At 56.3% G+C, this 10,728-nt stretch overlaps 1 protein-coding gene across 1 annotated transcript in view; it reads left to right on the forward strand.

The window, feature by feature from the left end:
- OSBPL2 (oxysterol binding protein like 2) overlaps positions 1 to 10,728 on the forward strand; it is a 39,298-nt gene that overhangs the window by 14,978 nt on the left and 13,592 nt on the right. The window contains exons 4-7 of the mRNA XM_021677867.1: positions 2,029 to 2,173; positions 4,201 to 4,276; positions 8,874 to 9,008; positions 9,533 to 9,630. Of these exons, the coding sequence (XP_021533542.1) occupies positions 2,029 to 2,173; positions 4,201 to 4,276; positions 8,874 to 9,008; positions 9,533 to 9,630 (454 nt within the window). The remainder of the gene's footprint in view (positions 1 to 2,028; positions 2,174 to 4,200; positions 4,277 to 8,873; positions 9,009 to 9,532; positions 9,631 to 10,728) is intronic.

Here is a 10,728-nt window from a genome sequence, read left to right on the forward strand (position 1 = left end):
GTTCCAAACCAGATGATAGAAGAAAAGCACCGAGTCTCCCAGGGCAGTGACACAGCCCGGAGAGACGCAGGGTGCTGACTGCATCACTGCGGAGGCCTGGTCTGACTCTAGCTCTGTGGGAAAAGTGGCACAGAGTATTCAAGCCCAGCACGGACCAGATGAAAGGCTTGGTAGGCAGCTCCTTCGGCCAAGGATCAGCACTGTTAAAGGGGAAAGTTTTATTTTTATATTTTCTATTTTATTTTTTAAAAATTTTATTTATTTGAGAGAGAGAGAGCACGAGTAGGATGAGGGTCAGAGGGAGAAGCAGACTCCCCGCTGAGCAGGGAGCCCGACTTGGGGCTTGACCCCGGGACTCCGGGATCATGACCTGAGCCTAAGGCAGACGCTTAATGACTGAGCTACCCAGGCGCCCCAAGGGGAAGGTTTTAAGGTGCATGGAAAACGTGTACAGAAACAGATCGACCTGTTAGAAGTGTGTGCCTCCGAGTGATCAGATTACAGGTGATTTCAGGCTTCTTCGCTTATCTGTCTTTTCTGTTTTCTACAATAAATGTGTGTTATATATGAAAATGTTTAACCTGTTTACATAGTGTTGGCTTGATCTGAGGAAAGGCTTCAGCATGATTGTCAGTGATGAGTTGCCTTGTTTTCCTGGGTGCACATTCAGGCGGGACCTCCTAGCGATGAGGGACCCGTGGGGACAGGGACGCTGGCAGAGGGTGGTCAGGCAGGTCCTGCAGGACAGGGTCTCCTTAAGAAAGGAGCAAGGGGCGCCTGGGTGGCTCAGTCACTTAAGCATCGGCCCGGCTCTTGATTTTGGCTCAGGTCCTGTCCTCAGTCAGGGTCCTGGGATCAAGCCCCACATGGGGCTCTTGCTCAGCAGTCTGCTTCTCCCTCTGCCCCTCCCCCCGCTCGTGCTCTGTCTCTCTCAAATAAATACATCTTAAAAAAAAGAAAGAGTGAACTTTAGGCTGGGGATTAAGTAGATGTTGCTCTTGGGTGGGTAGCAAGATCAGAGGCGACAGGCTGTTTGAGGGAATATTGATCATTAGGAGGCTCATTTTTAACAAACCTTGCAGAGCCATTGTGTGGTAAGTATCAGTGCTACATCTTGCGAACCTGTTACCGTGGAGGAGCGGGAGAGAGGATTTTGTGCATATCCTGAGGAAAGTGTAGCAGCAGATTTGTTTATGTTTCGGGTCTGGCAGCGCTCCCCCGCCTGGCCTTATGCCCTGGGCCTCGCCTTCCTCTGCCAAGTGAGGGGCTGGCAGGAACTGAGCTCCCGCTGGGTCTCGTGTCGTCCCTACAGTGGTCACGGCCACGGCCGAGCGCCGCGGTCCCGGAGCCCCTTCCCCGGCTGGGTGGGCTTTGTTCTGGCAGCCGCGGATGAGCGCTAGCGAGCCCGGGAGCAGAAGGCGTGTGCCTCAGTGGGCTGTACCGGCTGATGTGAGAGGAAGCGGGCCTCTTTTCCCCTGTAGCATTTGGGAGAAGGCCCTCCTGGTGGGGAAGTCCTCAGGAACCCACTGCCCGAGCTCTCTGTTGACGTGGGATGCTTGCAGAGCTTCAGCTGCTCGTGCCATGCTTGGGTTCTTGCTCACGGCGTGAGAATCCGGCAGGGCGTTCCTGTACTAGAGAAGCTACTGCCATGGCCTGTATTCTAGAACAGACCTTGTGCAGGGGCAGAACACGCTGCAGCCTTGAGGCGGGCCCGAGGGCCATTGGGGCGGCCTGCCGCACACGGTGCGAGCCCGGACCGGAGCGAGGACAGACCGCTCCCCGCCTGACAGCAGAACCCCGGGCGGCAGCCGCGTCTGAGCTGCTCGCGGCAAAGCCCCCCGAGAGCAAGCACGCCTGCATTCTCTGCCTCGGCCTCGGGCTCTTGCTGGGCAGAACTAATGGTTGCAGCATGTGTCAGTCAGAAACCATGTGGGCTTCAGATAGTCTGCTGCATGGTCAGGACTCTTGGAGGGGGGCTTGATGTCTTCCCAGTCCTGCAAGAATGACCATTCTGCTTGTTGTGTGCAGGCTTTGATTCTGAGAACTCTTCCGGGGAATTTTCAGAGGCAGATCAGAGAGTTGCTGGAGTGATGCGCGTGGATACCGGCAGAAGCAATGGGATTGGAAAGGTCGGGGAGAGGCCCCCTCAAGAGAATGGCATTCAGAAGCACAGGTATGTCATCCTGCACGTGTGATTTGGAATCTTCCAGTGTATTTGTGACCGCCCCCCGCTGTGCTGCAGGGCACCTCTAGCTCTCCTGAGCCCTGAGTGGGAGGCGTGACCCAGCCCATGTCATCTGGGCGCTGGGGCCCCTGGACGGCATCCCATGGCGATGGGAAGGTGGCCTCCGTCCATCCCACGATGACTTGCTTTGTGGCTTGAGGGAGCCCTCCAGCCTTACCCCAGACCCCACTCTGAGCCTTAGACCCCCGTGCCTGCTAGATGTACGCACAGGGGGACTCAGGTGCCTCGCCCACACCTCTGTTCATCCATTCATTCGCTCAGCAGATGTCAGAGCACCCCCTGCATGCTCAGATGGCACGCCCGAGAGCAGGCCGGGCTCTGCTGACCGGACCTCTGCCGTCATTCCCTCAGCGCCCCGGGAATCTGGTTCATATGTCGTCCCGATGCCGCCCTCCTTCCCCCATGCCCTGTCGCCCAGCTCTGACCTGCTGGCCTCGTTCCATGGGCCCCTCAGCCCCCCTAGCTCCTCTGTCGTACCCCAGTCCATCTGCACTGCTTCTCCTGTGCCTGATGGCGCCTGTAACGGCTTCCACACCCTCTCCTCTCCTCTGTGCTGTGGGCAGAGTCGTCTTTCCACAAGACTGGTCGGACTGGACCTCCTCCATCTCATGGTTGGAATTCTCGGCCAGTGTCCACCTGGTCCCCGGTGATGGCTAACAGAAGTGTCTCAGCTGGGATAGGGGACTGTAAGGTCACCCTGCTCTTGGGGCAAGGGCTGTCCCTACTCCTCTGGCTCCGGCCCCTGTCCCGTTGTCCCTGGTCCCAGCCGACAGGGGCCTCTTTCAAGTCCTCAGGGGTGCCCAGGCCTTTCCCACAGTGGAGCTCTGCTCGGCTCCCTTGGCCACGGCACTCCCCTCCAGTGTCTCTTTAGTTCTGGCTTTTCTCTCCTGACTCCAGCAAGGCTCACCTCGGGGGGCCCCTTCCTGGCCCTGGCCAGAGCTACAGCCTTCCACGTGGCACCCCTCGCAGTTTGTGCCTGCCCTGCCGTGGCTGCTCCCAGTGTTCGCAGAGCCCCGGAGGAGAGCTGGGGCTGGAGTTGAGCGCTGGGTGCCGGCAGCCTGGCCCGTGGTGCTGGCCAATGTTAGTTTTCTTTCCCATATCATCTCCAGCAGCCCTGTTCTCCTCTCCCTCTTATCCCTAAAATAAACAGTGTGCCCTGAGCTGGTTGCCCCTAATGTGATGTCCCCAGGGAGAGTGTGCCTCCCGCCCGGGCCAGCACACGCACTGTCATTGCTCGGAAGCCCAGAGCCGCCAAGCGGAGGCATCTGAGCCGGGCGCTCCTGCCGCAGGTGCAGTCGGTGCTTACACAGACCCAGAAGTCAGTGGGGAGCACGGGGCAGCTACAGGGACCCCAGGACCCAGGCGGCACCTTCCAGGGGCCCCTCACGCTGTGGCTGCCTGCTGATAGGCTGTCTTCAGTGAGTGGGTCCAGCGCGCCTCCCCCCAAATCTGGATTTACAGCCCACTCAGGCACTCCCTTTCCAGGAGGAGAGAGCATTTCATCCCAGCTCCAGATTCCCAGGAGGAAGACTGGTCGTCTTCTCCTGGAAGCTGGCGGGAAGAGAGCCTGACAAGGAATGTACCTCAGAAGAACAAACTCACATTAGAAAGGGGCTTACGGCAGGCTTCTGGAAAGGTTTTGTTAATTCAGGTCCCTCTTGTGTCCTTGTGGCCCGGCCTCTGCCCGTGGGCCCATGGCTGCTCCAGGGGAGGGGTGCCCTGTCCCCACTCTGTGGAGGTGAAGGAAGGTTGTCTGTGTGGTCACGACCGTTTCCCGGGAGACCCCCCAGAGCAACGGTGCAGAGCCTTCCTTTGGGACCAGAGAGTACTGTAGCTGCTGGAGCAGACGGTGCGGTGTTTGCATCTGAAAACCAACCACTGAGCATAGTCGTCGGCGGGAAGTGAATGTCACGCTGGCGGAATTAGTACGTGTTTCTTGGCTCGCTTCTTTACAGGACGTCGTTGCCCGCCCCGATGTTCACCAGAAGTGATTTCAGTGTGTGGAGTATTTTAAAGAAATGCATCGGCTTGGTAAGTTTAGGTGGACTCATTTTGGGGCTTTAAGCCAAAATGTTTTTATTTCCTGTGCGTTTGTTGCACTGCTGCTAGTTTAAGAAGGTGCGCTCTGCGTGTTTATGACAGCGTGAAGTGAAGGTGATGAAATAGGAAAGGGACAGAGACGTAAAGGGAAGAGGAGAGAAAAGGCCAAGTGTTTACAGACAGCGGGAAAACAATCCCGCAGGTCACATGCCTGACGTAGGGAGCGCCCCATGACGGGCTCGGAGTTGGCTGGCTTCGGACGGTGGGCTCCCCGATGCATGCTGAGGGGAGGACATAGGCAGGCGTGCAGGACTCAGGGCTCTGCCCCCCAACCCCCCGCGCCGGGCTGCAGGCAGAGCTCAGCCGGGTTAGCAGTGGGAGAGTTGGGTGATTGGTGTCTGGGGCCACAGGCTTTTCTTCTCATGGTCTCCGGGACGGTCTTGACTGTCTTGGGAATGTGAACTATGCCCCTTGGGAGGGAAGGGCGCCCCACGGGCTGTGGGGTGACGCAGACTCCAATGAGTGTTGTACCCACAGGCATGTGGCCCTGTCCCTGGCGCTCCTCACAGGCCTGTTGCTGCCTTTGCTTCTGCCCCAGCTGGCAGCCTTTTTCCCAGAGGAAACTGCATCTTTTCTCCCACTTTGTATTTTGAAATAGTTTTGGACTTCTAGAAGATTGCAGAGGCACATTGAGCCCTGTTTACCCTTCACCCAGCTGCCTGTCACAGTGGCCTCTCGTAGCAGCCAGAGCTCAGTGAGCGAGGGGACGAGGGGACTCGTCTCGAGCATCACTGCTCACCACACACAGGACTTGCTTTCCCAGTGTCTCCCCTGCTGCCCTTCCACTAGAGGGTGGGGTGTGTGTGTGTGTGTTTGTTTTTCCAAAGATTTCATTTACTCATTTGACAATGAGATAGAGCACAAGCAGGGGGAGCGTCAGGCAGAGGGAGAAGCAGACTCCCCACTGAGCAGGGAGCCCGATGCGGGGCTCGATCCCAGGACTCTGGGATCATGACCTGAGCCGAAGGCAGACGCTCAACTGACTGAGCCACCCAGGCGCCCGTGGAAGCTGGTGTTTAGACACCAAGGCCTGGCGCCCGATGTGCTCGCCCCTCCAGGGCTGTCACCGCCCCAGGCCTCTAAGCAGACAGAGCTGGAAAACCCAAGTACGCATTCTGACCCTGCTTGCACACACACGCACATGTTTTTATACGTGTTTCTTACCTTTTATTTTTTTTATGTTTTGAGGTTTTTTTTAAGATTTTATTTGAGAGAGAGGGAGAGCACACGTGCATGAGCAGGGGGGAGAGGCAGAGGGAGAGGGAGAAGCAGACTCCTGGCTGAGCAGGGAGCCCGATGCGATGTGGGGCTCCATCCCAGGACCCTGAGATCATGACCTGAGTGGAAGGCAGACACTTAACCCACTGAGCCAGCCAGGTGCCCCTATGTTTGATTTTTTTAAAAGATTTTTATTTTTCAGATTTTATTTATTTATTTGAGAGAGAGAGACAGAGATAGTGAGAGAGAGCACAAGCAGGGGGAAGGACAGAGAGAGGGGGAGAAGCAGGCTCCTCACTGAGCACGGAGCCTGACGCAGGGCTCAGTCCCAGAACCTGAGATCATGACCTAAGCTGAAGGCAGATGCTTAACCGACTGAGCCACCCAGGCACTCCTAAAGATTTTTATTTTTAAGTACTCTCTACAGCTAACATGGGGCTTGAACTCACAACCCTGAGATCAAAAGTTGCATGCTCCTCTGACTAAGCCAGCCAGGCACCCTGCATGTCTCTTCTGTTTTAAAACGACACGGTTGGGATTCTTTTTTCTTAGCAGTGTTATCTCCCACGTTTCTCACTGTGTGAGTAGGTCAGGTCCAGACAGGTGTGTCTGTCTGAAGATAGGTAATGAACTACACTAGCTCCTTGATCTTGAGGCTTGTTTTCATAAACTGACATCATTACCTTGCATTCCCCGAGGAATCCAACTTGGGGATAGGATGCATTCAGATTAAAGCTGAACAAAACACGTGGGTCGGCACGTTCCTGGAGCCGCACCAGCTCAGCATGTGTAGGCTTTGCCTCTGAAGTGGAGACGCCGCTCTCTTTACTGCTTAGCCTGCTGAGACAGCGGCGACGCGCTGGCCACGTGGGCTGTTTCGGGCACGTGCTGCAGCAGGCAGGGCTGAGTCCCGCCCCAGCTACTGCGGCACCCCCCGCGTCGGCCAGGGCTCATCACCCCCAGCCACACTTCATCACTTCCTGCCTCCCTTAGTATTTTGAAGTAAATTCCACTTGCAAATATGTCTTGTATTGCTAAAGGATACAGATTCTGGTTTTTTTTTTTAATATTTTTATTTATTTGAGAGAGAGAGTGGAAGGGAAAGGGAGAGAGAATCTGAAGCAGATTCTGTGCTGAGCACAGAGCCTGATGTGGGGCTTGATCCCAGGACCCTGAGATCGTGACCTGAGCTGAAACCAAGAGTTGGACGCTTCACTGACTGAGCCACCCAGACGCCCCCAGATTCTGTTTTAACACGACTACAGTCCTGGTATCCTAGTGCAGGAAAGTACATAGTCTGTTAATGTCATCCAATTCCTGGTTGTTTCGAGTGCCATTCCAGTCTCTGTGGACACCTCTTTGTTACTTCTCTCCTGACCTGGAGTTCCTGATGCTCAGTGCTCGAATTGTGGAGCTGAGCCCACGCAGTCACTCTGCCTTTATCTCCTGGGACGCTGCTTCTGTGCTGAGAACACACCCTTCCACTGCTGTGAATGTGGTTTGCATAAGGAAGTCAGGGTCAGTGAGTGACTCTTTCTTTTTCACAGTTGTCAAGTGATGTATTTGGTTCACTAGCCATTACCCAGCATGACCAGTATAACCAACTAGCTAGTCTTCTGTTGTTTTTTAAATTCATGGAGTTCAAGCTCCTTGATGTGTTCTGGTCTCCAAGCTGTTCTCTTTGGCTGATAATAGCGTCTTCAGGTTGGCCGCAATCCTTCACAGAAGATGCTCTGGCTCGTTCTGTACCTTTCTTGTCCAGGATCTGGAATCGGCCCCTTGTCCAGGGAGAGAGAGGACTCAAGACCACAGCTGGGCCCCAGAGAGGCTATCAGGTTGCTTTTTCTAGGTTTTTCCCAGGGGAGAGAGCTAGGAGCTGCTTTGATTTGTTTCAACGATGCTTTAAATTTGGGATGACAGGATTAATCTAACCTCCTCTGTCTTCTGTCTGTGCCTCTTTTCTCCCACACCGATAATCCCAGTTTTTTTAAAGATTTTTATTAATTTATGTGAGAGAGAGAGAGAGAGAACGAGAGCATGAGCAGTGTGAGGGGCAGAGGGAGAAGCAGACTCCCCGCTGAGCAAGGAGCCCAATGTGGGACTCATTCCAGGACCCTGGGATCATGACCTGATCTGAAGGCAGACACTTAACCGACTGAGCCACCCAGGCCCCCCCTAATAATCCCAGTTTTTAACAACACTGGAGAGGTCTGATTTAGATGAGCACGTAGTGACTCACCTGCTCTATCCCACAGGCAAAACGGTTCTGGGGAATAGGACCAACTCTGCTGCCAGCAGCATGTTTACTGAAACGTGCAAGTTTGTTGGCTTTTGTGGCTCATTTCGTCCTTAGGGTGCATCTCAAGTCACTGTGTCGTGACCCCTTCTCTGGTTGGCTGTGCCTGAGGGGCTTGCGTGCATTCATTTGTTTCACTTTATTCTTGATGTTTGGAGATTGCCTTTCTAAATTAATTTTGTTTCAGAATTGTAAATCCAAAGTCAAATCTTTTGGATGAGATTCTGGTGTATTCCATTGAAAAAAAACTTTAAAAAAAAAAAAAGGAGGGCGCCTGGGTGGCTCAGTCGTTAAGTGTCTGCCTTCAGCTCAGGTCATGATCCCGGGGTCCTGGGATCGAGCCCCATGTCGGGCTCCCTGCTCAGTGGGGAGCCTGCTTCTCCCTCTCCCACTCCCCCTGCTTGTGTTCCCTTTCTCGCTATGTCTCTCTGTGTCAAATAAATAAAAATAAAAAAATCTTAAAACAAAAAAAAATTTCTGGTATATTGCAAGAATTTAGCTTCCTGTCCCTGATCTCTCTGTGCATGTCCCCTTCCCCTAGAGAGGACCACTTCAGAACTTTCTGGCCTGTCTTCTCGTGCATCAGAAAACTGATTGTGTGTCATCTCCTCCCTCTTTCTTTAGACAAACAGGGGCTGCTCCACCTTTTCCCTGCATGGTGCAGCCACGGCGATGTAGAGCTGCTTACTCCTGTGGTCATTGCATCAGGCGGCCTCCCGGGGCTGCCCATAGCTCCTGGGGCCCTGTGGGGCGTTTGAGTGGTGTCTGGTGTTTGGCTGGACCAAAGAGTAGGTGTGTGTGCGGTTATGCTCCAGCAGCCAGGCCCTGGGGGGGGCCTCTTTACCCCCAGCCGTGCCCCAGGTGGGTTTGGGTGTTGCCGCTTGAGCAGGTGAGCAGTGGGGTCTCCACATCGTGTACCTTCTTTCTCCTGAAGAGTAAGGCGAGCATCTTCCCTGTGCTCCGAGCAGGGTGGGCCTGAGCCCTCTGGTGACGGGTCTTCCCTGCCCCTCCTAGGAGCTGTCCAAGATCACCATGCCCATCGTCTTCAACGAGCCTCTGAGCTTCCTCCAGCGGATCACAGAGTACATGGAGCACGTGTTCCTCATTCACAGAGCCTCCTGCCAGCCCCAGGCCCTAGAAAGGATGCAGGTGGGTGGTGGGCTCCTTTCAGGGGGCACCGGACATTGAGCTTGGGTGGGTGCCAGACCGTAGTTTTTAATGAACCTGACACCACCTGACCAGCCACGTTGTGGTAGGCATCTCACCAGGGGGACGGGCGTGCATGGCTCACACTGACTTTTGGGTGCCGTCCTGCTCGACAGCTCTGGCGTTTGTCCCGGGGCCTGATCTCCACGGGTGGCGGTGGGCCCTGTGCCTTGGCTCCTCCTGGGTCCTTTCGGGACTGGCACCCTGTGTGCATGCGGGCACGGCAGCCAGACTGACGAGTTGTGCTGCGGGGCTGCAAGGCCGGGTGGGCCTGGGCAGGGAAGCCGCACACAGTTCCTGCTTGTGCGGCTTTGAGGAAGTGCCCGTGATAAATGGCATTTCTCCGGAAGTTCTGTAATCTCAAAACATGTGACAAGCGGGAGACTGAGGTCACCAGGAGCACATCCTGGCACCGAGGAGCTGCGTGCCTGTGGCCCCTCGCTCACCGCCGTGTGCGTTGCTCCCAGTGCGTGGCAGCCTTCGCGGTGTCCGCAGTGGCTTCCCAGTGGGAGAGGACCGGCAAGCCCTTCAACCCCCTCTTGGGAGAGACTTACGAGCTGATCAGGTAAGGGCTCAGGCCGTCAGCGTCGCCAGGGCTAGGGACGCAGAGGGAGAAGGTGCCTCGTGGCCGCGGACACAACACACATCACAGCTCCCGGGGTAAAGCGGATGGAGATGGGAGAGTGTGCTGGGCGTCGGGGTGCACTGTGCAGGAGGGCGGGCGGGCTCGTGTTGCACGAAGAGGGAAACAGGCCCTAGTGAGTAAAGCCAGCCCGCGTCACCAGGGCGTCTTAGTAAGTGTCACAGAGGGGCAGCCGGAGCTGGAGAGCGCAGCAGCCACAGAGGGCGTGAGCACAGCCTCCCGAGGCTGGCGAGGGGCCAGGGCAATGGAGATCCCTCTGGGTAGAGTTCCTTTCAGGCAGCTCCCCAGCCTGCCCCCAGCTTCTGACCCCGTCTTTGAGGCCCACACACACCCCCAGGACCAGCCCTGCCTGTGGCGGTCCTGGTGGGGGCCCTGGGAGGGTGGGCTGGGCCTGTTTGGGGTGCTCTTCTGACCCCCCAGACCACACGAGCGAAAGCTGATGGCAATGTTGTCTTTCTCCATCACGGGATCAGCCGGGTGAAGGGCAAGCTGTCCGGCCCAGGCCGTGACTCCGTGAGCGTGAGCGTGGGGCTCCAGGAGTGTGAGACTCTGGGAGCGTGAGTGTGAGCGTGCAGCTCCAGGAACGTGAGCGTGCAGCTCCGGAGCATGAGCGTGAGCATGCGGCTCCAGGAGCGTGATTATGGGGCTCCGGGAGTGTGAGCATGAGCGTGCGGCTCCGGGAGCGTGAGCGTGCAGCTCTGGGAGTGTGAGCATGAGTGTGGGGCTCCGGGAACGTGAGCGTGAGCGTGCGGCTCCAGGAGCATGAGCGTGTGGCTCTGGGAGCGTGAGCGTGGGGCTCCAGGAGTGTGAGCGTGAGCGTGTGGCTCTGGGAGTGTGAGCGTGGGGCTCTGGGAGCATGAGCGTGCGGCTCCGGGAGCGTGAGTGTGAGCATACGGCTCTGGGAGTGTGAGCGTAAGCATGCAGCTCCGGGACCGTGAGTGTGAGCGTGGGGCTCCGGGAGCGTGAGCGTGCAGCTCTGGGAGCGTGAGCATGGGGCTCCGGGAGCGTGAGTGTGAGCGT

The sequence above is a fragment of the Neomonachus schauinslandi genome, chromosome 10, assembly GCF_002201575.2.
Source record: "Neomonachus schauinslandi chromosome 10, ASM220157v2, whole genome shotgun sequence".
In the NCBI taxonomy this organism is placed as follows: Eukaryota; Metazoa; Chordata; class Mammalia; order Carnivora; family Phocidae; genus Neomonachus; species Neomonachus schauinslandi.